This window comes from Nesoenas mayeri (genome assembly GCF_963082525.1).
Source record: "Nesoenas mayeri genome assembly, chromosome: 1".
Classification (NCBI taxonomy): domain Eukaryota; kingdom Metazoa; phylum Chordata; class Aves; order Columbiformes; family Columbidae; genus Nesoenas; species Nesoenas mayeri.
In genome coordinates this window covers 188563144-188589358 of record NC_137541.1, presented here as the reverse complement: position 1 = coordinate 188589358, position 26215 = coordinate 188563144, and the positions used below count along the sequence as shown (strand labels likewise).

General features: G+C 39.5%; 1 protein-coding gene across 4 annotated transcripts in view; it reads left to right on the top strand.

Moving 5' to 3' along the window:
* Positions 1-2050: 2050 nt before the first annotated feature.
* NBEA (neurobeachin) overlaps positions 2051-26215 on the top strand; it is a gene marked incomplete at both ends in the record, with an annotated part of 484059 nt that continues 459894 nt past the window's right edge. For all 4 annotated transcript variants that reach the window (XM_080363323.1, XM_080363325.1, XM_080363322.1 and 1 more), the window contains one exon: positions 2051-2323. In XM_080363323.1, the coding sequence (XP_080219449.1) occupies positions 2051-2323 (273 nt within the window). The remainder of the gene's footprint in view (positions 2324-26215) is intronic.

Below are 26215 nucleotides of genomic sequence, written 5' to 3'. Positions count from 1 at the left end.
ATAGACACAGCAAGTGCAATTTGAAACACACTACTCCATCAGCTCATCATCATACACGAGCTGGAAGTTATTGTGCTCAGAACTCACCCTGTGATATACAAGAGCTTCTCATCCACCACAGTTGAAAGTCTGCCTGATTACCTCACTGGAACCCCTCTTTAGGGGTTTAAACTAAGATGGACTGACTCTTTAGTAAAGCAGTTAAGTGCACGTGTATTCAGTTTTGCTAGTTCTGCTATGGGGCTGGTGGAAATAGAATATTTGGCCCCTCCACAAGTATATTTGTAGCCTTATCTAAGTGTTCCTGCTCCGGCAGGGGGATTGGGCTAGGTGATCTTTTGAGGTCCCTTCCAATCCCTAACATCCTGTGATTCTGTGATATGAAATTAAAGTATACCTTTACTCTGAGTCATACATGGTTGCTCATGGATGGTGGCAAATTGTAAAGGAATTTCCTTCCAAGAAAACTTTGTGCTTTCTTATCTCCCATAACCAATCTTTTGTGTTTTCTCCCCATCTTTCGCGTCTTTCTGAAATTATGTCAGTCCTTTGATTCCCACAGTTTTAGTCATGTCTGTGCATCTGGGCTATGGATAGTGTCCATAGTGGATAGTGGATAGCAAACAAGTAAATGTAACATACTGTATTTACATAGAGATAATGCATCTCATAGTACAGATCTGAGGTCTTCTCCGTCTTCTCTTGGCAGAGTTTAGAGCAGCTGCTGTAATCCTGGAGGATGTAGTGATTGAGTCATGCTGATTCACTGTGTTTATGCAGTTTATTATCTAAAACTGGATATAAGGAGGACCGTCAATCCAGGCAAACTCCCAAATTTGGGGTTACAGGAGAGACAGGATGCATGGTTTTCTAAGATCAGGTGATAAGATTTGTTGTAAAATTCAACTCTGCCATGACAGTCACATCGAAGTCAAGACAGAACATGTTGTTCAACAGATGATGGATTATCTCCAGCACATGTAGAGCAAATATATACAACCTTATTCAGCTAACTATTATAATAATTAGACCCTCCTCAAAACATCAGAGGTACTTCTGTTTCTCTGATATAATACTGGAGAGGCTTGATACAATGCTTATTGCCATGAGGCACCACTGAAACCCACGGGCTGAGTAAAACTGCTGTCAACTAGACATCTCTGTACGTGACACCACCACCAAGAACCATGAGTGCGTCAACACGAACTCTGGAAAAATATCCCTCTTCCTGAACAAGCAGCACACTAGCTCAGGCTGGAAGACCCCAGGCTTTCCCCTGTCCCTCCCCATGCCCGAAGGGAGGGCAGGAGGGGACACCCCCCTGGACAGATGCCTGCGGCAGCCCAGGGCCGCCACCCGCGGCGGGCAGCCCGATGGGTGGGGCTGCGGCCCGCCCCTCCCGCAGGGGGCGCCCTGGGGCGGCGGCGCGAGGCCAGGCGCGGCGGCCCCGCGTCGAAGCCGGCGGGCGCCGCCACCCTGCCAGTTCAGGCGGCGCCGGTGCGCGGCAGCCCGGCGGGAGGCGGCGGCTCCGCGCCACAGCGCGGCCCCTCACGCCGCCGCGGTGGCAGCGCGGACCCCGTGCACCTGCACACCTGTCTCCCGGCCGGCTGGGGGGAACAAGGCCGGCCACGCCCCCCGACGGGCTCGGCGCAGGCGCCCTGGCGGCTACCGCAGGCAGGGGGCGGCAACATGGCGGCGTGAGCGGCGGCGGTTTCGGCTCCACAACAACAGCGGCAGCTGCGATCGCCCGCGCCGTCGCCAGCTCCGCGCGCCGCTCGCCTCTGCCGGGCCGCGCCGCGCTGCGCTCGGCGGCGCCTGCTCCTCTCGCCCCGCGGCGGGGAGGCGGCTCCGCTGGAAAGCCCTCGGCTAACGGGGCATCGGCGCCCATAATAATCACTCATTATAGCGGAGCGGGGGAGCGGCTCCTGGGACGGTGCCTGCGCCTCGGGCCGGCTCCCTGCGGCTTCGCCGGGTGCGACTGCGGTGGATGCGCGGCTCGGCGCGGCCGGGCGGGGAGGCGGCGGCAGGTGCCGGTAACGGCGGGGGTTAAATGGCGAGCGAGAAGCCGGTGACGGGGCCGGACCCGCAGCCCGCGGGACTCATCTCCGTTGGGGCCGGCGGTGCAGGCGGCGGCGGCGGCAGCAGCGTCGCGGTGATGGGGGAGCTGAGGGCGTCGGGCTCCGGGTCCGTGGTACTCCCCGCGGGGATGATTAACCCGTCGGTGCCGATCCGCAATATTCGGATGAAATTCGCCGTCCTCATCGGACTCATCCAGGTCGGGGAGGTCAGCAACCGGGACATCGTGGAGACGGTGCTGAACCTGGTAAGCGGCCGGGCACCCCGCCCCGGTGACGCCCCGGCGGGCAGCGGGCCCTTGGGCACCGGCCGACGCTGCCCACCTCCTGCCGGGGCTGCTCCCTACTCATCCCCCGCCCTGTGCAACCCGAAAGGGACCTTCATTTTCCCTGCCCCCGTGTCCCTCCTACACGTACGGCCCTTCTCCAACCATCTTTCCTTCCCAAACTCCTCTTGTTCCTCTCTCTCCTCGTTAATAGCGCGACCTGCTCGTCTCCTCGTCGTGCGTGTGTCAGAAGCCCCCCCAGCGCTCCCTAAACTCCACGCAGGACCCTACCTAGTGCACACAGGCCACTCTTCCCCTTCCCAGTGCCTCCCCCGGGCCGTCTCCTGCAGAGAGGGAGTGTGTGCAATTCACAATGTGAAAAATAAGGAGATTAAGTAATTTGCAGTTTCGTGTTCTGGACGCTGCCCTATAACCTCATGGCTTCCTCATTGGAAGAAGAGTGGCGTGAACGTATTATCTGGTTTTAATTGAAAAATATTTTAAAAAGCAGCCTGAGCTGGTATCTTTTCTTAGTGGCTGAAACATGTGAAGGTTTAACCCCGTTAGCTTAGAGCTTGTTGTGTATTATATGTAGAGGAAGGGGGAGGAGGGAGATTTTTTGCAAGGATTTAATATGCTTTAATATCTGTAATAAAGAGTTAGTTGTATTGCAGTATGGTATTGGGTTGCTCATGTCTTAGTAATCCGCCATGCTTTCCAAAACACGTTCTTGTCTGCAAAGTAAGAGCTGTTGCTAATTTTGTTTAAGGTCTGTGCATTACAAAATACTGTTATACACTGGTAAATAGCTTGAAACAAGGAGAAGATGCTAAAATGTAGCTCCTTAGTCATCTGCTCACTTCATGGAGCGAAAGAGTTACTGCAGGACTGTATGACTTAATGTTTTTGCGCTACCTACACCAAAGCCTGAGGAACCTACAGAAGCCAAACGAGTGGATCTAAAAATGAATCACTTTCAATTATGTGCAATTTGCTGCTCCTCCTGAATGCAACATTTTCTGCAGCAAAGCTTGTGAAGCAGTTCAGTCAATGAAATATCTTCATTTTTTGCATATAAAACAGGATAGCAAAATGCTTGAAACTGAATAGCAATTAATTGAAACTGCCTTTGTTTCAAATGAGTTTAACACTTCTAACCTCCACTCATATAGAGAATGCATTTTGTTTCAAACAGTTTAGAATGATGTATTCTTCTGTTTGACAGTTTTTTGCATTTGACCTGGCACAGGCGGAATGGAAAAGCTGCAGCATGCAGGGAAAGACATGGTTTGGTCAGATCATTTTAATATTTATGGTTTATCTGAACACACAGGGTTAAAGCCCTAATAGTTTTGTGAATCTATTGAAACAGTAATCTGGTATATTTCTCACTCCTCTCTACAAGCTTTTTGACACTTAACTGAAATGTGATTCATAAATAATTTTTTTTACAAGTCTGGTACAAGTCATCATAACTTTATTGGATTATTACCCATTGTTTTAAAAGTAACACTCAAAATAAGGAAATGACATGCAGTTATTTTGTTAACTGGCTTTGTATAGGTCATAACAGATCCAAAGATATTTAATAGTTTCCTGGTATTCTTCTTTCATTCTTCTTACTGATATTTAAGCTTATTTTAATGCTGGCTGTTAATGCATCAGCAACTGGACTAACATTGGCTTGTCTTTTGTGGGGGAGGTTAGAATGTTTTGGTATTTGTGTGGAGGACATACAGTGCTTGCCTACAAGATCTACCTACTAATTAATTCCTATTGCTGAAAACTATGCTTATATTTAAAAATAAATGCAAGTGTGTTTAACACTGCTTTCAGCATTGAGAGACATATATGAATGTGAAACTGCTTGGGAGTCTGCTGCAGTAGCGATGCATTCTGGATCAGTCATTACTTAACAGATGGACTCGAATATACGATAGTCTGTATTCCCACAGCAGAGAGAAGTTACATTGTGTCTGCTAATCTTTCTATTCTCAGGGCAGTGAATGTCGGAAACTTACATTTGTGTATTTGAAACTTCCCATTTGAAACTCACACTGAAACAATCAGATACAAAGTAAAGCTAATGACATATCTCTAAACTACTAAACATGATCTGATTCTGTATTAAGGATTATAATAGCAACTTTGAATAAAATGCAGTTTTGTGCTTTAGAAGCATTCTTTGAGAGGTGAGTGGAGGTAGAGAGAACTTTATTCTTTTTTTTTTTTTTTCTTCATTCCAACCTTTACAATTTCTAAATGACATTTGATGCAAGCATGATAATGAGTGGACAGTGCTTATAGAGCTGATCTAAGTTTGATATATCAGTTGATATGTTAAGTCTTTGAAAGAAATATAACCTATAGTATACCATATTGGGTATCTATAAACCATTTGGTTATAGCTTTTTAGTAACAGAATTCTGCATAGCTGCAACTTCTTTTATTATTGGGGAGAATCAGAAGTTATAGATTGAGATACTTTTTAAAAATCTTCTTGTCTGAGACTACTACTCTCTTCTTAAATAAGTCTTTTCATTCTTCCTGCACCTGCATTGAAGCAGCAGCAAATGTCTGAGACAAAACTTTGGTTTGACTTGCCCTTGTCATAGAGATGGTCACTCTTCTTTCCTGTTGAATTTCTTCTCAGGGTTTGTCTTATACAGTTTTTGCCTTTAAATGTTTGTTTTGGTGGCCCCACACTGCGATCTTTGTTACTGCATTTCAGACTTCCTTCATGTGGTACCTTCTGATGCTGATGGACACCAGGATTTACTGTATCTGTGAGGTGATGAAGTACTTTTTATGCAGTGCTGAAAATCTTTTTCCGTGTCTAATATGTTGTTGGATTTTCAGCTTTGCTAAATTTTAACAGTTGACTTTCTGCTCAGGCAGTATTTTGTTCTTGGGCATGCCTATGCTGTTTACAGGATTAGTTGTTTCTCTTGATGCTTTCCTTTTATTTGGAGACACTTTTTTTTTCTTTTTTTTTTTTCTCCTCTGAACTTGCTATGAATTCAAAGTTCTATTCTACTGGTGAATTTGTTTAATAGAGTATCACTTGGTAGAGTTTCTAGTATTGCTTGTGTTATTTTTCCTTGTTTAGCATTACAGTGGAAAACATAATGGAGAGACAGTTCAGCCCTTCATATGCTAATGCCCATGAACTACGTCCAGTTCTTTTTACATTTCTGGAAAGAGGAGAGAAGTCTTCATTATTCCTCATGCATTCTTCTATGATGGTGCTTATTTTGGTCCATGGGTCTAATATGAATTCCCAGGTTCAGCATGATCTGACATATGTGTTCACTGACCCTTGTGTGTACTGCAAAGCACCAAGCTGGAAAAAGCTTTCCTTGCAAACAACATAATCCTCTAATTGCTCTTAGTGATTTCTCTTTGGGGATATTTTGACACCAATTCTGTGCTTCTATTGATGAAGAAGCCTTTCCCCTTTGAACAGCTCTGTTAGTTTTCTTAGGGTACTGTCAAGAATGTTGTTATTGCTATGATAGATGTGCTTGCTGTTATTCTCCATAGTTTCTTTGCTTCTTGATACCTTTTTATATTTATGATATGTATTAGACTGTTTAAAATAAAGTTCTGCACCATGTGCTCCAGCAAGTATGATATTAAGGTGGAAGTGGGTCAGTCTATCCACCTGTATTCTTCTAGTTCAAGTGTATTTTTGTTTTGCTTATTTCCTACTTCAAAATTTTAACACATTGCTTTAATTAGTTTTCCTATAACATGTATTGAATAGTGTTTCATTATTTTTGCTGAGTTCCTTAATTCTCTGCTTTTCCAGTATGTTAATGGCCTTGGGAATTTTCCTTTCAGTGTATATTTTGAACTGTCTCTTGTCTGGCCAGCTTTCATCAGACGTGACTACACAACTGGCATTGTTTCTCAACTTTTAGAAAGCTTTCTCTGTTCCATTTTGAATTTCCTAGAATTTTTGATTTTGAGTTTTGTAGTACTGATTTTACAGCAGTGTGAAGGAAGAAAGGTGAACAGGATACTAAAAATTGTGACTTGTGCTGACACATGCTGCTCATTTTACCTACGCATCTTCAACAGATGATGTGATGTAGATTTGAACAGATTTTTATTTTCTTATGCAGGTGTAGCTGACCAGAGTTCTACTTGTGCAATCTGGAAAGCTTTTACGTATGTTTTATCAGGCTAAGAGGATGCTTATAAGAAGTAGGTCAAACATCAGGCATAGTTCAAAAAGTCTCTTGCTGTTCTTGTTGACTACAGCCCACGTTTTTGCGTAGCTCTTCTGATTTTCTTGGCTGTTCCATCCTACTTCAGTGTTAGTCACCCATCACAAGAAGAAAGCCATTTTTTAGTGCTCTGTCACATTGTGTACTTGCATGAGTGGCATTTTCAGCTTCAGAACAAATGGGCTGGATTATACGAGAGATCCTTCTCACCCTACAGGCTCTCTGTAGTAGTGGTCATGAGGAAGAATGTAAAGAGAGGCACATGTAAGAAAGATTATTTTTTTTTTTAATTGTAGTTTGTTTTTTTTTTTCCATTGGTAGTTCTTCAAACATTAAGAGTCTTCTTGAGCTGAAGTTGGCTTTTGATACTTGAGTTCTTTGAACCCATTTACCGTTTTTGTTGCTGCAACATCCTATGGCACAGTTCTTCTCTTGTGTGGGGAGGAAAAAATCACATTTGTTGTTGAATGCTGTTGTACTTTGAGAAAGCGTGGGCCTTGTGAGCTTTAACCACCATGATGTGACTTCTGTTTCTCTTATGGAACTACCTTTGCTAGCTTGAGAATCTTACTCCATTTTCTTGATAGAAGCCTCACCATTTTTGTAGCATAATTCTCTGCTGATAGATGATATTATCCAAAAAAGCAAAGTTTGGGGCTTTTTTTGTGTGTGTGAATTTTTTTTTTTATGTAATTCTTAACTGGAGGTGACAGTCCTTGTCCAAGGTATTGTCTGTCCCACTGATCCATTTTTATCCTGCTCATATTATCTCCATACTAAGTTATGTCTGGAAGTTACTGTAGGAGCTACCAGAGCTGTAGGAGAAGACCAGTATCAAATGCAAGAAATTGTAATAGTGTTCCATGGGGCAGCTACTTAAGGGTACTATAGCTGTTGTCATTTACTGGTATTTTGATGGAAAACGTAATTTCCATTGCAGAAAATCTTTGAATGACTGAATGTTCACTTAATTTCTTTTAGTATAACTGATTGATTTTTTTTGGCTTTTTTACCTAGGCTTTTACAGTAGGTGTTTATGGGTCGGAAGTTTTTTCAGTCCTTTTATCAGTCATGAAGCACTAGTGATATCTCAGCAGGTGGCTTGGAATCTGCTATGGTTCTGATGTGATGGATTGATACATTTCTATAGACAATAACTTTTTAAAATCTGTCATGGTGAGCATAACACTGAGTATTCATTACCACTTAACTCTGAACAGTTATTTTCTTCTTAGCTTTACATCTTACTTGTCTTTACAGGATTCAGTTCAAGAATTATAAGAGAGGTGAATACCTAAAGGTGCTTTTATTATTTTGTCACACTGAAGTGATAAAGTTCTGAGACTGCTATTAATAAAACACCCTCAGTCTTTGGCCTTTCCTTCTACTCCCACTTGAGACCCTACCTATGTTTTATCCCTTTGCATCAAGGAAAAGCTTAGCACCTTTCTCTATCAAGATGTTATTTTTATAAAACTGTGACCTGATTCCCCATTTAAACTGTGTGTTTTACAAGAGTAGAGCATTAAGGTGTGTACTTGGTTATACACCAGTCTTTCCCCTTCATATTTTCCCTCACTGTCATCCACACCCCTTGGTTTTTAGATGAGTGCTTAGAGGGATAGAAGGCAAGGGACATGGCTTGTTGATGGCATTCATGAGGCTGATGTCTAAGAGGCTGTGGTGCAGTTTTTTCTTCCCTGTTAATGCTTTTCAGTGTCTCCACTCATGCTTTTCAAATATGAATCACTTTCAATTTTACATCCTTAAAAAACCCACAGAAACCAACACCCCAAAACTGCAACATCATCTCTAAATTCCCACTGGAGCGTTCATTCCCCTTTCATGTCATATTTAATTTACTCAAAGTGGAATGAAATCTGTGATTAAGTTAGTACCAAAACTGAGACTTTTATATCCTGATAAGTACTGTGCACAGTATTAACACAGCAGTGTTAACTTAATAAGCTATCCAAGCTATTTTAAATCAATCTCTTAATCTTACCTGTTCGTTGCTTGGTACTGCACTTTTTCTTTTTTTTTTTTTTGGTATCTTAATCTGTCTCAGTAAATCTGCCATTTCAAATCAACTTGGATTGCTCTCCTGTTGCTAGAGCATTTTGTAGTACTTTACATGGATCAGTATGATTACAGCTACCTCACTTGTCAATATTTTGTATGTGCCTGGTGGCCAGAGGGTCAGCATAGTGGCGTGTGTTTATGTTGGTGAAGTTCTGTTTATTTTTTGATGGAATTTAATCCTTAATTACCATTCACCATTTTAGGAATACCCCATTGTGGAGTTTTATTAATTCTGGCATAAACAGAGCTCCTAAGCTTTCCTTAAGTCTTAATCAAATTTAGAACTTGTTTTTATAATCAGAGGCAGCAGATCCTTTGAAACATCAGTTCTGAATTTGATGATGTACCTCTTGCTTCTGTGTTGTGGAGGTTTGGCTTGGATGTACTATGAAAGATACAATATTCAATATATGATATGCAACGTAAGGTTAATGAACAATTAAAAAAAAAGAGGGATTATTTGTGGAGAGTCACGTATTTCTCCCTTAACAATAGAATTACCTGTTTCAGCTATAGGATTATGGTGGATTTCAGCTATTTGAGCTATAGTTTCAAAACTTAAAATTTAGGAAGAATGTTAATGGCATTAATCTCTAAGAGAAAGATTATTTGTTATTTCCAGTAGAGAAGGACTTCAACTTCTGATTAGCCTACTGACTCTGCTGAAATTTGCATTTTGGTAATTTTTGTGGTTTGGAGTTTATTCTGGTTTGAAGTACATGGAAAATAATAATCTTCAGTAAGTCTAAGTAGTTTTGGTGTTACTGAGATTTATACCAGTGATGTCAATTTATTTCTATTAATACAACCCTATAATGTGACTGCCCTGCATTAATTTAAAATTGAACAATTTCACTGATGCAACCCAATGTAACAACTCACTGAAAGATTGGATAAATGTGAATACTGCTTATGCTATTCAACAGTTTACAAATGCTTGACTTCTGTATTTGGAAAATGATGGGTTTTTTCCGCTGGTCCTTTGTTTACAGCTGGAAGCTTTTCCTAACTATGCAGAATAGGTACTAGATTTTTGAATTAGCTGAAAGGGAGATAGGGCAAGACATTAACTTATAAGTGAAATTGTTATTCATTTGAGTACATTTAATCATGCTTTTTGGTACCTGATGGCTTTTGTCATATTGGTACACTGTAGAAAGAAGGCTGGAAATAATTATTCTCTGAATAGAGCCTTCTAAACTAACTCCAGTACCAGCTATACAGCATTGTAATCAGTTTTACATGATCTCACTCTTTGTTTGTTGTTTGGTTTTTTGTTTTGTTTTGTTTTTCTGTTTAGTTCTTCATATTCTGTGACAAATACTCAGTTACATAATGTTTTATAACTTTTATTGACTTTTGATTGTCTGCTTGAAGAGCCACTATAGCACACTTTATTTTTCATTTTGTGCTCTTCTGTTTTGTGCAACACAAATATGAATTTGGAAACATGTCCTTTGACTCACAAAGGAACCTGTACAAACTACAGAGTTACAGGAAACAGTAAGGTACGCTTTCATTAAATATAGAATAGTAACCATGAGTTACATGCTAGTAATGAACTGACTGAAGCCAAGCCCTGTCTTGGATTGCTCATGCCTGACCGATCAGAGTTTCCTTTTGCTCTTCAGCAATACCTTGTGTAGCTCACTGCATCCAAAAACATGTCTTGATTTAATTGTGAACTAAAATTCTGCTTATGTCACTTTTAGTGTTAAGGACCTCTAATTAATATATATATAAGCTTATTTAAAATCAGGGGAACATTCTTACTTAAAGTTGAATTTGTGTTTTATAGCTAGCAGAATGGGGAATCTGTCTCTCCCTTCCAGTAGAACATAGACATCAGAATGTGGCTACAGAGTTTTATCATCTCTAATTTTGCAGCATCTCACAGTATTACAGAGTAGTTGGGGTTAGAAGGGACTTCTGGAGGTCATCTAGTCTGGGGATGGACTAGGATGTCCAAGGACAATATGGGAATGTGGGTGCACTGGCAAGGCAGTTCAATGCAACCTGGGTTTCAGCATTAGCAAGACTGCTATTGTAGATACGCACTGTGTTGCAGCAAGTTGATTTCCCAGGTGAGTCTGAAACAAGCAGTCTTCAGAGGACCCGTGAAGGCCATCTTACATTAGTCACTGGGGGTCTCTGAAAGACCTGTGAATCTCCAAAAGGCTGGAGTGTGTTTATTTCTCACTGACATGTCCTATCACTTCCAAACAGACCAGAGCTCATGTGCTACCATCCGGTGTTGAGCCTAAACATCAGTGTAGGAAGTAGAGGTAGCACCTTGTGCAATAGACTGGAGCACACGTAGAGAATGTATTGACTCTTCTGTGGCAGCCTTGGTCAAGCAGGTTCACCTAGGGTAGGTCATACAGGAATGCATCCAGGCTGGTTTTGAATATCTCCATCTCTCCAGCAAATGTACCTAAAGGTTTGGAAAGGGTAAAGCCCTACAAATGTAGAAGAAGGAAGTTATGCAGGAAGAACGAGCTTTCCAGTGGTTTGGAGAATGGACCTGGGGATTCAGCACCTTTGCAGGAGGGCATTAGCTGCAGGAATTGCAATATTGAGACATAGGGGCAAAAGCTGTTTCCTGAAATGAGAAGAAAACCCAATTTTGTAGGAAGAATGCAGCTTCATTCTTCTTCAAATAATAATATTTATCTTAATAACTGAAACTTATCAAGGGATCTCTCAAAGAGGCATTGTGGGTACAGAATCTTACTAGTGGCGTGTTATACTTTTATGGCTGGTGATGTTTGCTGTTTTCTTTTGAGACTGAGAGCCCCAACAAAAGCCATCATTGAAACTCAGTGTTTACATGTGCAATAGGATTGTTTGCCTCAGCATACTCTTCCATGACCAAGAAGTTTCCTGCCATAAAGTTGTCAAAAAAATTTAATATCAGCATCCCCTCTCTTCCTTCTGTTACTCCAGTGAAATACATTATCTGTTTTGGTAAATGGCAAGATGTGTGGTATTTGTGACTCAAATCTGTGACTGATGGCCTAGCTGTTAATATCGATACGCTGAGTAGCTGAAACTTATGGAAGCATTTGTGTAAGACTTTGTTTGACTGAATAAGATTTTCCAAGCAAGATGCTCAGGAGGTGGGAGCTACTTCATTCTTCTAATTCTTTTTCACTAAAGAGATTTGTGAAGCCCCTGCTCCATGTTTCAGTCTCTGGGGCTCCACAAGTCTTCATTGCTGCTGCTTGTGTGTCTTCAGCTATGGTTATGTATATCCCCAAACACCCTGCAGAAATCTTCTGGGTTTTGTTTTATGCAGTTTTTAGGTGATTTGAAAGATTTTCTCATCCATTTTGTTCCTTGTGGAAAGGTTGCAACATCCATTGCATCTTCTAATAGCTGAGGTAGCATTCTGTGAATGCAGAAATGGACTTAGAAGAAGAGCCTGTTAGAGCTGCATCTGCTCTCCAATGCTGAAGTGAATTGAGTCTGTCTGAAAATAAACTCTAACATACTGTTCTGGGCTCATATTCAACACACTTTTCTTTTCATCCAAGTCATGTTAATGATCCTGCCTCTTCATCCTTCTCTTTGGCACTAACACTACAAAACTTCATTATCAGAGCACTTTCATAGACTAGCAGAATCACGGAAACTTCAAAGGATTGCGGAACAGTTAAGAATGGAAGGGACCTCTGGGTGTCCCTAGACAAAAGCTCATGGTCAAAGCAGAATCAACTGGAGCAAGTTGCTCAGGGCCTTGTCTAGCTCAGTTCTGGATATTTCTGAGAATGGAGACTTCCATGTTCAGTTTTTACTTGTTGTAAGTGGAGTTTTGTACACCCATTGCTGTTTGTCCTGTCAGTGGGTGCCACTGAGAATGGTCTGTCTCCCTTGTCTCTACTCCCTGTTCACCCTATCCCTCCTACAAATGCACATACACATTTATAAGATCTCTTCATTCTCCTCTTAAGGCTAAACAATACCAGCTCTCTTCAGCCTTTCTTTGTATGTCAGATGCTCCAGTCCCTTAATCATTCACACATTTAGATCTTTATTCTCCTTGTGCAGATAACAGTGCTTCCTTTCCAAAAAGTGGGAGGTGGAGTCTGGGAAGCCTTTTAATTAGAGCAACCCTTTTCCTCATCTCACAGTAGGAGCTGCAATATCTACCACAAATAATCCAGTCAATATTGTTATGCCTAACCCAGCAAAGGACAATTTGCACCACATGCAGCCAAGAAAGAAAACAGACTTCCATAAGCCACAGCAGTGAGTGTTTGCTTTTCATCTGTTGTGCCTGCTTGGTAATAGATAGCCTTAGATGAAACACACAAACCCGAGAGTGTCTGTCAGTTCTGCAGATCATAGTTATGGTTGTAGGTAAGCTTTATTTATTGAATTTCAGAAATATAACATGTAGCTACATTTGATATTCCGCTGAAAATGTATGAAGTTAATGGCTTAATACTGAGTTAGTGAAATTTTGTGGCTCTTAACATGTATTGTAAGTAGTTCTTCAATGAATTAGCATGAATTGAAATTAAAATAGAAGAGCTATTGGCATAGTCTTCAAAGTTACACATGCTTGAGAACAGAAAAAAATAATAATATTCAGTATAGAGCCAAAGTTGTTCAAGTTCTGCCTTGAGTTTGTTGGAAAGAATAGTTTCATGACTTTATATAAAGTCTAATATGTATAGATTAAAGGTTCAATAGCATTTTATGTGCATAGAACTATATGTAACTTAGAAACCATAATATATTAAGCAAAGATGATTGTGTAACAAAATTTTATTAGTCAGGTTTCACACAAAGAAAATATTTTTTTTGTTCAAAGTAACTTGTATGATAATAAACACATTGTGACTGGAACATTGTGTTGGCTTAGTCACTGAGAAAGAATCAGTCTTTGACAGTTGATACAGTACAGTATTTAACATTTTAAAGGTGGTGCTCACTGAAGAGGAGTTGATGCTGTCTTTGGAGCAGGCTGTTCTTTAATGAGGAGCTTGATAGTTACAGGTATTTCCTAAAAGCCTGGAGCAGGTTATTGCCAGTTCTCACAATTCTGAATGATTTCCCTTATTACTAATATAAGTGGTTTGTATTACAAGTGAAAACTAATTATAGTAGAATAACTTAAAAAAAAAAAAATTCTAATTAAGAAGAAATCCGGATCTACTTGCTTCGTTGCATGTCCTGGTTCAGTTAAACAGTTTTCAAGTCTGTAATCCTTTTTCTCACTTGAAGGTGTAGTTTACTAAGCAAGCTATCACTTCTTCAGAAATACAACAGCTCAAGCTAATGCAAATACATGTAAAACATGTATTAAAAGCCTTTAGTGTAACTACAAGTAGCACTCAAAAGGAAGATGGGAAAGGGGAAGCAGAAGGTTCAACTGAATGAGGCTAAACTGTATAAACTGATACCTTTTAGACCGTCAAGTCTCATGCATCTCCAATTTAGTCTGTTCTTAAAATCAGCACAAAAGAGTGTAAGTATATTGTTTAGATGAAGTATAGCAATTAAGAATTTATACCACTGAAAGGAAGCTTTACCTTTGAAAAACACTTTTAACAATAAAAGTGGAAAACCCTGAGTATAACAGGTAATTGTCTCTCAGTGATGCAGTGTCCTCCTGGATTTACAGAGACCTTGAAATGACTGGTTGTATGATGTTTTATTAATTTTTGAAGTGTCTGAGGGAATTACCACCATCTGTTAATACGGGAGTCTAAGGCCACATGTGGATTTTGAAATGCTTAATTGTTGAGGTTTTTTTAAGTAAAAAGTCCTTCTCTTGAAACTAAACTTAAAGCAGTTAAGAGGTTTCAGTGTAAGCAGAAAATACCTTTTGTTTTGTTTTGTTGTGGGTGTTTTTTGTTTGTTTTTTTGTTTTATTTTTTGTAGTCCCGAATTAAGCTCTTTAATTGTTTTTCACAGCTTCGGTTTGTGGTTCTAGCTTGTCCTCTGAAGTTAGAATGGATGCAAATACTTGTATTTGAGCTCTTCTGCACTAGTTACGACATAACTGGCTTTTCAACTTATTTCAAGTCAGTCAAAAGTCAGTCAAGCTCTTATTTTTTTTTTTTAGCCAAAACTTTCTTCACTCTGAAAAGGGAACAGCATACATAATGTATTTTCTTCTGGCTGAGATCAATCCTAGATGTGTCTTGTACCAAAACCTGATCTTATCCAGATGTGTAGAAAAAGCCATAAGAAGCCTGAAGTGTTGATACAATCTAAATCCTTTCTGGAGGTCAAAAAAATCTTAGGAGTGCCTTGTTTAAATTATTATTTCAAAATTTCTCTCTCATATGCTCCTTGTGCAGTTAAAATAGATTTTAGGGCTTCCTTGGTAAGGAAGCTGGTTAAGTAACCTGAACTAAACTGGCGCCAGCATGCTGACATAGGGATTCAGTTTTCTGGACTATGTCTACAATCATGTTGTGTCTTTCTATATTATCTTATAGGTACTAGGACTTTTGGGGGTGTGTGGCATTTTTGAGGATGAGAGTTGGATTTTTTTTTTTTAGTGAAGCAGTACATCTTAACTGGCTATATATATATATATGTTGTTTTTTTTTTTTCTGCATTAGATTTTGAAGAGTCTTTGGTTTAAAAATTTCCTTATGTATGCATTTTGTAGATTATACGCTATTGAGGAGAGCACGTACTTCGTAGTACAAGCAGGACATGGTACAAGCTGCAGCTGACAGTGCAGCAAACATTAATTTTGATTTAAAATTCCTTTAAGAAATCCTGAGGATTTCCTGGGAGATAGGAGGAAATTGTTTGTGGTCTAAAAACAAATCCTGACTTCAGAAAAACTCCTTGGCATTTCTATTTATTTAGAAAATTGAAATTCAAGTAAATAGCTTATACTTAGTGTAGCAAAATGAGATCTTTAAAACACTATAATGAAAGTCTGCTGAGGCATTATTAAAAATTAATACAGCCTAGAGAGTTATTGAGAAAAGTAGCATTTAGCAGTAATTGTTAATACACTTTGGTGTTGCTAAATGGTAAGTAGCTGCCAGCTTCTTAACCTGTGTCCAGTTTCCCTGGTAATATTTTAAATTATTTTTTCAACATTTTTTTCTTCTGATGTATTTGTAAGTTGAGTAACCATTCTAGGTCAATAGGTTTGTATTGTGACTGAAAACAAAGACTTGCCTGAAGTATTTTGTTATAAACATCAAAATAAGCTGTAGAGGAAAAATAAGTAGTCAGACTGATCTTTGGGCAGTAAAATGTCATAGAAAAAACTATATTATGATGCTTTCTGGGGATAATGTTTGGGATAGTGCTTGGGTTTCAAAAGTGTTGGGATTTGGAGGATTGCATTGGTATACTTCTAGTCTCAGAGAGTGTATTTGGTTTGTGTGACAAGGTTTTGGTAGTGGTGGGGGCTACAGAGGTGGCTTCTATGAGAAACTGCCAGAAGTCCCCTCCTGTCTGGCTCTAAGACAGACCCACTGCTGGCCAAGGCCAAGCCCATCAGCCACAGAGGTAGCACCTCCAGGATAACATATTTAGGAAGGGGGCTTGGGGGTGTGGAAACGGGCTGTGCAACAGTAGATGGAGGGGAAGAGGGAGAATGCATGAGAGAAACAGCCCTGCAGACAGACATGTTATTGAAGAAAAAGGGGAGGAGGTTCTCTAGGTGCCAGAACAGAGATTCCCCTGCAGCCCATGGTTTAGCCCATGGTGAGGCCAGCTGTCTCCTTGCAGCTGGGTCAAGGAGATGCCCGAAGGAGGCTGTGACCCCATGGGAGGCCCATGTTGGAGCAGGCTTCTGGCAGGACCTGTGGACCTGTGAAGAGAGGAGCCCACACTGGTGCAAGTTTACTGACAGAACTTGTGATGCTGTGGGGGACTCACGCTGGAGCAGTGTGTTCCTGAAGGACTGCACCCTGCGGAAGGGATTGCACTGGAGCAGTTCATGAAGAACTGCAGCCCACATGAAGGACCTGTGTTGGAGAAGTTTGTGGAGGACTGTCTCCCATGGGAGGGACCCCATGCTGGAGCAAGGGAAGAGTGTGAGAAGGAAGGAGCAGTAGAGATGACGTTGTGTCAGACTGACCACATCCTCCATTCCCTGTCCCTCTGCAGTGATGGGCAAGAGGAGGTGGAGAATTCAGGAGTGGAGTTGAGCTTGGGAAGAAGGGAGGGGTGGGGGGAAGGCATTTTAAGTTTTGGGTTTATTTATGATTACCCTACTCTGAATTGATTCATGATAAATTAAAGGAATTTCCTCGAGTCGAGTCTGTTTTGCCCATGATGATAATTGCCAAGTAATCTCCTCTTGTCCTTATCTGGACCCATGAGCTTTTAGTAATATTTCTGTTCCACTGTCCAGCTGAAGAGAGAAGTGATACAATGGCTTGGTGGGTACCTGGTATCCAGCCAAGATCAGCAAACCAGAGAGATACATTTTGTTTAAATGATGGAAATATTTTGAAATTTATTTCTTAAGGAGGTCCAGAAAACCTGTTGGTTAAATATTTTTGTTTGTAGTTATCAACAGATTTGCAATTTTATGTGTAGATTGATTGATGTACGCTATTATTAATTTCTCTGTATTTCAACAAACAGCTTTTTCAGCTTTTGAAATGTGTGGACTTTATTCATTGTGCTGATGTTTGCAGTGGTGAGGTATAATTAAAAAAATGCAGTTGGTACTTTCCAGTGATGAACAAGGTTTAGTTGTCTGTCCTAGGTGCATTGCCATTTCTGATACACCAATAGATTCTGGCTAGTTAAAAGAACTGGCAGTGGTGCCCAGCTCTTCAGCAACTTCACTGCTGCCTCCAGAAGGTCTTGTTTGACAGAGAGGCATCAGCTTGCACTCTCATGAAGATTGCTGATGTCTCTCATCATGCACATGAAGCTACTTAGAGACTTCCTGGAGGACAGTGGTACCAGTAAACAGCTTGTATTAAACTTTTTGTGTCACTAATCTCATATTTTACTTCAATGTGGTGTGGATGAAAGTGCTTACATTTCATGGTCTATAGGTTCACTTCTAGGGATTATTTCCTACTAAATAGTGCCCCTTGTGTGACACATCCACTGAAAATGCATGCCCAGCTTTCACACAGACGGCTCAGAACTTGGGTTTGATGGATTTGTATCTTACAGCTATGTTGTGCTTTTTAGGTCCCTGGCTGAACAGAAAGAGGACTGTAACTATTCTTCTTCTGGAGAGTTCATAGTTGAGATGTTTTACCCCGGCTTGGAATACTATAATTAAGAGTGAATTAAAGAGTAAATTAAATGTTTTCTTTTTCAAGTCTATCAGACAGCTACAGCTATTTAAAACTCTCTTGTCTAGGAGAAAACTGTAATTTATTTATTTGGGTGGTTGAATGGTAAGTTACAATTTAAATAGAACAAATAAATGAACAGGAACTTCGTAAGTTTGCATTGGTTCTGTATATCTTCAAATCCACCCAACTAGGTTTTAGTTAAGCATCATACTGCCTTGGCATAGTTATTGTGAGATTTATTTTTTTAACTGGAAAGCTGGGAGGTTTTTCTAATTTTTTTTTTTATGGAAGAAAGGATCAGGGGCATGCTTGAACTCCTCCTTTCTTAGCACCATCAGATAGTATTTTCTGGTTTGGTTGACTGCCAGAGACCAGTATGTGTGTGCATGTTCTACCTGGAACTATTTGATTGCCTTTATCTGTATTTGATAGTTATAGCATGGATGCTTACGTAAGATTTTCTTTTTGTTTGTGTAGGAGAGATTAACATTGTTTAATTTTGTGTGCTTTTTAAATTTCAGAGCCATTCCTTTTTTTCCTTGCACAGGGCCAGTTAAGACATTCACAGATGCCTGACACATTTAATTGCAAACTACCAATGAACTGCATGTACATTGTTCAGTTGGATCATCTTGTTTAAAAATTCATGGCAAAAAGGAAAGAAAAAGGAATGCTTAGTGAGCATCAGTAAATTATAAATGTAAATATAAGCATTTGGAGTCACTTTTGTGCTTTGAAAGAAATGTTCATGTAGAAGTTGCTATCCTTCTTTGAATCACAGGATTCTGAAGCCTTAAAAATGATCTATGAAGGTTGGTTAAAATCAGAAAAAAATAATAAAGAGCTTCATTTACAGAGTGTTAAATCATGACTCACAGAACAATTTAGAAAGGAAGGCCTCTTATTAGTGATAGTCAAAACTGAGAAAGCATGTGTTCAACTGCAGGCTTTGGGGGAGGGCATGATGGAACACACGCAGATCTAAAAATCTGATATCTTCCAAATACTGTGCTTTTTGTTTGTTTGTTCACATACATGGAAAGATTTGTTTTTACTTTCCTTTCAAAAATGTTAACAGTTGCTTGTTTAAAAAATTTGGCTTTATTGGACCTGTATGGTCCTGTTGTCTTCAACAGAGAGTGACCTCGTGTCTCTTCTTAGTTAGGTTTGTTTGGACACATCAATTTCAGGTGAATGAAATTTACTCATTTGAAACAAAGAGGCTCTACTGAGCTGTTACAGTAAAGAAGTCATTAAAAAAAGCTATGTGCCTGCTCTAAGCAAGCAGATAAAACTGGATAAGAAAAGGGACATATCTGTTTAGTGAGGCACTATTAGTTGTTGTAGACCTTTATTGGCCAATGATTTCTCAGTCATTGTTCAATTGATTAGACTTACTTTCTTCAGAATGGAAATTTGAATTAATGTACTTAAAGATTCACTTTTTTAATACTTTACCATCTTCACTATTTAAACATGATAGTATTTTTAAAGTCTCCATTTGATCTGTAGTAGTGAAGTTTACTGTAATCCTTGTCGTAAGTGATGTCAAACAGCCGGTTATGTCTTTACTTTCAAATTAAGTAAAAAAACTGAATTGTTCTGGAGAACAAGTATTGAAGATGCATTACAGTAACTGTATTTGTGGAGTATTAGGTAGGTATTGTTAGTGATGGTAAAGAAAACTAAGTATCTGATGCAAACTTTCAGTTTTTGTTCTGTTTTTTTTTTTTTTTTTTTCTTTGGTAGGCCCATTGGATTAGATTTACCTAAGTTGTCCTCTCAGCATTCACAGCTTCACTATTACAGCTTATCTGTCACTAAAATTATGTGTTGGTTTTTGTTGGTTTTTTTTTTCAAAATTTTTATTTTAAATAATTCTTCAAAGTGAGTATCGTTACTTATTGAATGAAAGTAGGGCTACCACAGTCTTTTATCCGGAGTAAACAGATTACATTTTCTTGTACTTAAATTTTCATGAACATCAAAGCTGTGTCTATTCTTACAGGATTTGTGGCTAATTGACTTTTTTAAAAAAGGATTTCAAATGAAAAATGTGCATATATTTCTAGCTCAGCATTCCTTACTTTTCAAATAATTTTCACAATATTTGAAATATATTTCTTCTGGCTGGACTATTTCAGCAAAATCCTTCTTTCCATAAAAATCCTTGATGTGCTTATGTAAATTTGACTAAACTGTTTTTCATAAAGTACAAGAAAAAATGAGTTTTGGAACTGTGAGAATTGTGAGGTGATTCTGTTGTTCTTTTTTGTTGTTTTGTTTTGTGCTTTGTTTGTTTGTTTCATTTCTTTAAAATACATGTCCTAATGGAAGAAATTATGAGAAACTTAAAGAAAAACCCAAACACATAATGAAACAATCTAACTGGACTGGAAGTCATTCTTTTTTAAACTTCTTAGAACACCAACCTTTTAAAATAACTTTCTTTGAAGTAAAAGTTGCTTATTTGTACAATGGGTTACTAGGGAGTATCAGGAAGTCTTAGCTCCAGGTATGGTCTGTGAAGGTTTTCTTTCCAGCTTGATTTGTGATAGACAGATTTATGAAGGGCTAGAATTAGATTACTAGTATAATTTTCACTTGCCTGAGAATTCTGGATTTTAGGCAGCATCAAGAAAAGTAAAAGGTTGATTCATTTGTGCCCTGTCATAGTAGATTGTATTATACCTTTCTTCATAGATTTTTTTTTTTTAAATGACTTCTGAACATCAAAAACATACTTCCTTGGATACTCGTGTACCATTAAAGGAAAAAAAGGGCTTTTAAACTAAATAAGAGACTATACAAAGAAGTTCTAATGGAAAAAAAGTGTCTTCATGATCATGAAGTTTAATTGCTATAGTACATTTTGCTTAAAGGGGTGTTTTCAATGAACTGTGCATAAATGTAATTCAATATAACAATATAGCAAATATAATTACTTGTAGATCTATATGAATCAAGTAAATATGCATCCTAATACAGCGACATAGATGCAAATACAACCTTTTTATTTTTAAAGGAAAATGTGTATGACTTTTTCCAGAAGTTTTAGTTGCCTTTTCTATATTAAAGATTTTTTTGAACTTCTCTCTCCCCCTTCATCACATCTAATATGTTAGATAGACCACCATCTTCTGTTAATTAATGTTTGGAGGAAATAGTTGTGTTGGAGGCAGTCCAAGCACCATTTTTTGAACGTTACTTGAGCTCTTCAGCAGCTCTTTACCAGTTCTATTTTAGTGTCATTCTTTTCTCATAGATTACAGTATTAATGTAATTTCTAAAACTCCTTTTTTAATATGCTTTTATAAGCCACCTAAACCCAAATTTTGTTTTAAGTCCTTCTGGATGGGATTCTTCCCCCTTCCCAAAGACTCTGTAAAGAGTAAATGCATCTAAAAAAAAGTTAATGGTCAAACTTCATTATACTCTTAACAAGAAATTCAGCTTCTAAATGGACTTTGTGAAGCCAATATTGCACCCCCTTCAGGTCTCACAAGATTTATTAAGTCTATCAGCATGAAGTTCCTGAAACCTCAGCTGCAACAAGAGCAGTGGCAGCATGCTGCCCAGGACCAACTTTCCTCTGATGTTATCAGCACCTTAACTGCTTGGGACTGATTCTTAGCTGTGAGCATAGTACTCTTGCTGCTGACCTCAGCTTGCTATCCTGAGGTCACCTTGTGTCGGTGATCAAACTGCAGCCTGGATATGCATGGCCACTTGTAGCAGGTTTAATTTCTTAGTCTCTCTGTGCCCAGATAAACTTCAGAGTGCTGCTGGCACAGTTCTGCTGAGGTTCCTTTTTCCACAGAACAACGGTAGGACCATCTGAACTAATAAGCCTTTCCCTCCAAGTTGGTTGTCATTTATCTTCTGATTTGGAAAGCTTATTCACGTAACCAAAGCATTATCAACACCGTAGAAAGAGGTTGCACACCAATCTAGAGTACCTTTGGTAAGGAGTATGGGCCAGGCATTTATCTTGGTTTCAGGCTTATGATGTACAGGTGAATGACAACATGACTGTTTTGCCTTACTTCCATAAAAAAAGAAATCTGAGTTTGTGTCATGAAGTAGATCAGTCTTTTTGAGTACCATATAAATATTAGTTTGGCTATTGGAAGTTTTCTTTACAGAAGTGATGAAGTTATACGAAAGCTTATAAGACCTTCTGAGAAAGACAGAGGAAGTACCAAAGCCTGTTGTGACAGGACAAGGGGCAATGGTTTTAAACTGAAAGAAGGTAGGTTTTGATTGGATATAAGGAAGAAATATTTTACAGTGAGGGTGGCAAGGCACTGGAACAGGTTACCCAGAGCTGTCAATGTCCCATTATTGGAAGTGTTCAAGGTCAGGTTGAACAGGGCTTTGAGCAACCTGAAAGTGAAAGATGTCCCTGCCCATGGCAGTGAAGTTTGAACTTGGTCATCTTTAAAGGTCCCTTCCAACCCAAACCATTTCATGATTCTATGAGCACTCTCTGGCAAATAAAAAATGGGCATTTAATTTGCTTAGATAATATAAGTAGGTGCTATAGTCTGTCCTTCGTGTCCTTCCTGAGGATCTGTTTCTGTGGGATTAGCTTTTCATTGGGGCCCTGATAGAGTATGCAACAAGTCTGCTCAAGGGCCTTAGCCTGTGTTCTCTGCTGTATTTCTCCTAATTCCTTGGTGACTGAGATTTGAATGTAGTTGAAGGTGTGAGAGGGAAGGAGAGGGGTGACATGAAGTGCTTGTGACTGTGTGGAAGGTTAGGTGCCCCTGTTTTAGTCAATTAAGCCTGTTAGCTGGGATTTGCAAATCCATTGTGTTCTTGCAAGACCAGCTCAGTCAGAGGATGAAGGGGATATCTCTTAGCTGAACCTCATATCCCTTGCAAAACTGATTTTGCATGCTAGATACCTTTCTTTTCTAAACCTGCTTAAAACCAGGTAAGGGCTGCATGGATTCTACTAAGTGAACCAGATTCTGGTGTGAGTCTTTCTCCCGGCTGATGGTCATCATCAGATTAGGATGCTTCTCAGGCTGTGAGCTGCATTAAGGTCTGCTGTGTTGAACCTGTCCAATATCAGCTCTTCTTCAGTCTGTTCTTTGTTCTCTCTCTCCACACTCCTTCCATGTAGAGACAGTAAGGTGACTAATTTTGTCAGGTAGCTTATACCTCTGTGGGATCTGAGGTTGACAGTTAGTGAGCTGTTGGTATGAATCCTGCCCTTTGCAATCCATTTATTGTTTCACATTTTGAAAAAGCTTCTCTCTTCATTGAAAGAACTGCTAGCTTTAATGGCAGGTTACTGTTATGCTGACTTTTCTCCAGTAAGAATAGAAAATCAGATCCCTCATTCTCAATGAGGGTCACGACTGAATTTCTCCTCAGATGAACTAAATTTATTTCTATTTTGTTCTCTGCCTTTCGGACGGAGGCTTTTCTCTATACCCTGGGTCCAGGGAAATTACCTTCTTACTGTGACAAACCAAGATGTTTAAATTACCATGCATTTTTAAAGATGAAGCCATCTTTGTCTAGAAGATATCAAAGGTGTAAGGCCATGGAAATAGATTAAGTTCAAAGTTGGAGAATTCTCCTTATTGGACATGGAAAGGTTGCTATCTGGAGCTTCTTGCTCATTCCTATCATGCTGAGCGTAATCAAAAGTTATCCAATAACAATGCTCCTTGGCTGAGCAGCTTTGCAATAACTTTTTTAATGGATTCTGAAAAGCAGTTCCAGTAGCTTGTGATTTCACAAGGTAAGGCACAAGAATTGTTATTTCGCATGAAACCACCCAATATGTTCATGCCTTACATATTTAAAAATAAATAAAAATGATAATAATTTATTCTTTTGTGTGTATGGTTATAGATAGCTTGTGGATGCCAAATTGAGAACTTCGTCTTTCCTTCTATGAAACCTCTAGTGGGACAAGATCCAAGATGTTTTACTGAGATCAGTTTCACCTATGAATTGACTTAGTCCTTCAGCTAATGCAGATGAGATATTGGTAACCCAGTGATATGATAGTGTTAATGGAAGAGGGCTGGGTATGTCAGGATTGTACAAATCTTTCTTGATACTTAGCTATGGGTAGATGCTTGCTTGATTGCTTCTTTGGAACATAGTCATCTTGTTTTTCAGATGACCTTAATCAGAGTGAGAAAAAATCCCACATTAGCTGTCAGTGCTAGTACCAGGGATTCTGAAGAGCAACACAAGCAGTGCAGAGCACCCAGCGTTCACATGATATGCATTTTAGGGGAAGCTACTTCAGACTAGTTTGGTCCTGTTTGCTAGCAACTAAAACATACTTTATTTTTTAAGATCTGGATTTTCCTGGGTTGATTTTTGTGTGTACTCCTGGAGCTCCTCTTTCATTTTAGTCATCTGAAAAACAGTTTGTGCACTCCAAGATTATGTTGTGATGTGAACTGAAGCATCTTCATCAAAATGCAGAAATGTAGATGATTTGCCTCAAAAGCACACATCTGATCTCATGAAACATGATGCTGATGTAGATATACTCTGAGTTTTCCCTTCTTATTCTCTACTTCCAATCATCAGGTGATGTCCAGCCACTTCCTGGAAAGGTGGGCTTCAGTATGCATAGCATTTGCTCTAGAAGACAAACATCCTAATAAGGAATGACCCCCATCTCCTCCTCCTTTCTCTTAGCTTTTATTGCTGAGCAGACATCATGTGGAATGGAGTATTTCTTTGGTCAGTTTGGGTCAGATGTCCTGGCTACGTCCCCTCCCAGGATCTTGCCCACCACCAGCTTGCTGGTGAGGGGGGAATGTTGGAGAGATGGCCTTGATGCTGTGCTGGGTCTGCTCAGCAGCAGCCAAAACCCTGGGATGTTATCACCACTTTTCTGTGTATAAATAGAAAGCAGAGCACTATGAGAGCTGCTATGGGGAAAATCAAATCCATCTCAACCAGACCCAACACTTTATATGTAACTTCATGTACATGGCCTTCTTCATTCACCCTCGGTAAGTGCTAACTGACTTCAACAACTGTTTAAAGTAAGGTTCTGTATTGTGTGTGAGTGTGGAGTTTGGTATGCCTTTGAACCCATGTGTTAAGAGTCCACTACAAGAAAAAAAATGGTAGGAAATTGGTGCTGGCTTTCCCAAATGAAATTTGTGTGTGCTCTGGGAAAGTAAGTAGCCTGAGTCTGTCAGTATAACTGTTAATGACTCAACAGAGTATTTTTTTGTGCTGCTTTCACTGGTGAATTTATTATTTTGGGACTATAAGCATCTCTTTTCAGAGGATCATATTGATTGTTTTCATTAAAATACATTGGCTTCGAACACACTGCTTATGCCAAGTTTAACCAAAGACCCATCTAGCCCAGTGTACTGTTTTTCAAGACTGGGTGCATAGAGAAGAGTTTATAGCAGGGGAAGCCTTTTCCTAATGCTGCTCCCCCCGCTACCAAAAGATGGCTTTGAGATATCTTAGGTGCCACTTTTGTACTGAGGATTGGTTGATGCATTTCTTCTTCCCCCTCCAATGAAATTCTCTGCTGCTTTTGAACATATATAAAACGTGTTTCAGCATATATTCCTGTGGGAGGGAATTATAAAACTGGTTGTGTAGTATTTATTTTTAAACCTACCTTCTCCCACTTCAGTGTGATACCCTGTAGCTCTTATATTTCAAGAGCTGTTGATTTTTTTGACTGTACTAGCCATAATTTTATAGGGGTCTCATATTTTTTCCTCAGATGCCTTCTTCAAGCTGAAAAGTCCCATTTTACTTATATCTTGTAGGAAAATACTCCATATCTAACCAGGTCTTTTTAAACAGCATCTCAGGGTGCTGCTATTTTTCCATATTCAGGAGAATTCAAAGGGAGGTAGTTTGGCTTTTGTTAAGTCTCTGGTATTTCTCATAGCAGCTCCCTTAATTTACTCTCTGATTTTTGCAAAGTAAATTGGACTGATGAAGCAGAGATATGGCTTTTGTTGTCTAGATGTGACAAATCGTCTGGTTTTAATGGTCCAGTCTTGAATGTGGACAAATTGTGGCTATTTTTCAGTGCCTTAAGTTGCATATAGGTCTCGTCAGATATATAACTCTTGTCTGGTTTAGTTCTCCTAAATTCGGGCACTTTTTCAATCTTTTTGGTTTAGTTGTTTGTAATAGCCTAACCTGCTTTTATGAACTGATACAAAAATTCAGTGTGTTATTTCATACCTTTGAGACTAATCCTGTTGCTACATAGGTATTAACTGATCAGTGTTCTCAAGAATGTGATCAACGGCATTATGGAGATGTATTTAGGTGGCACT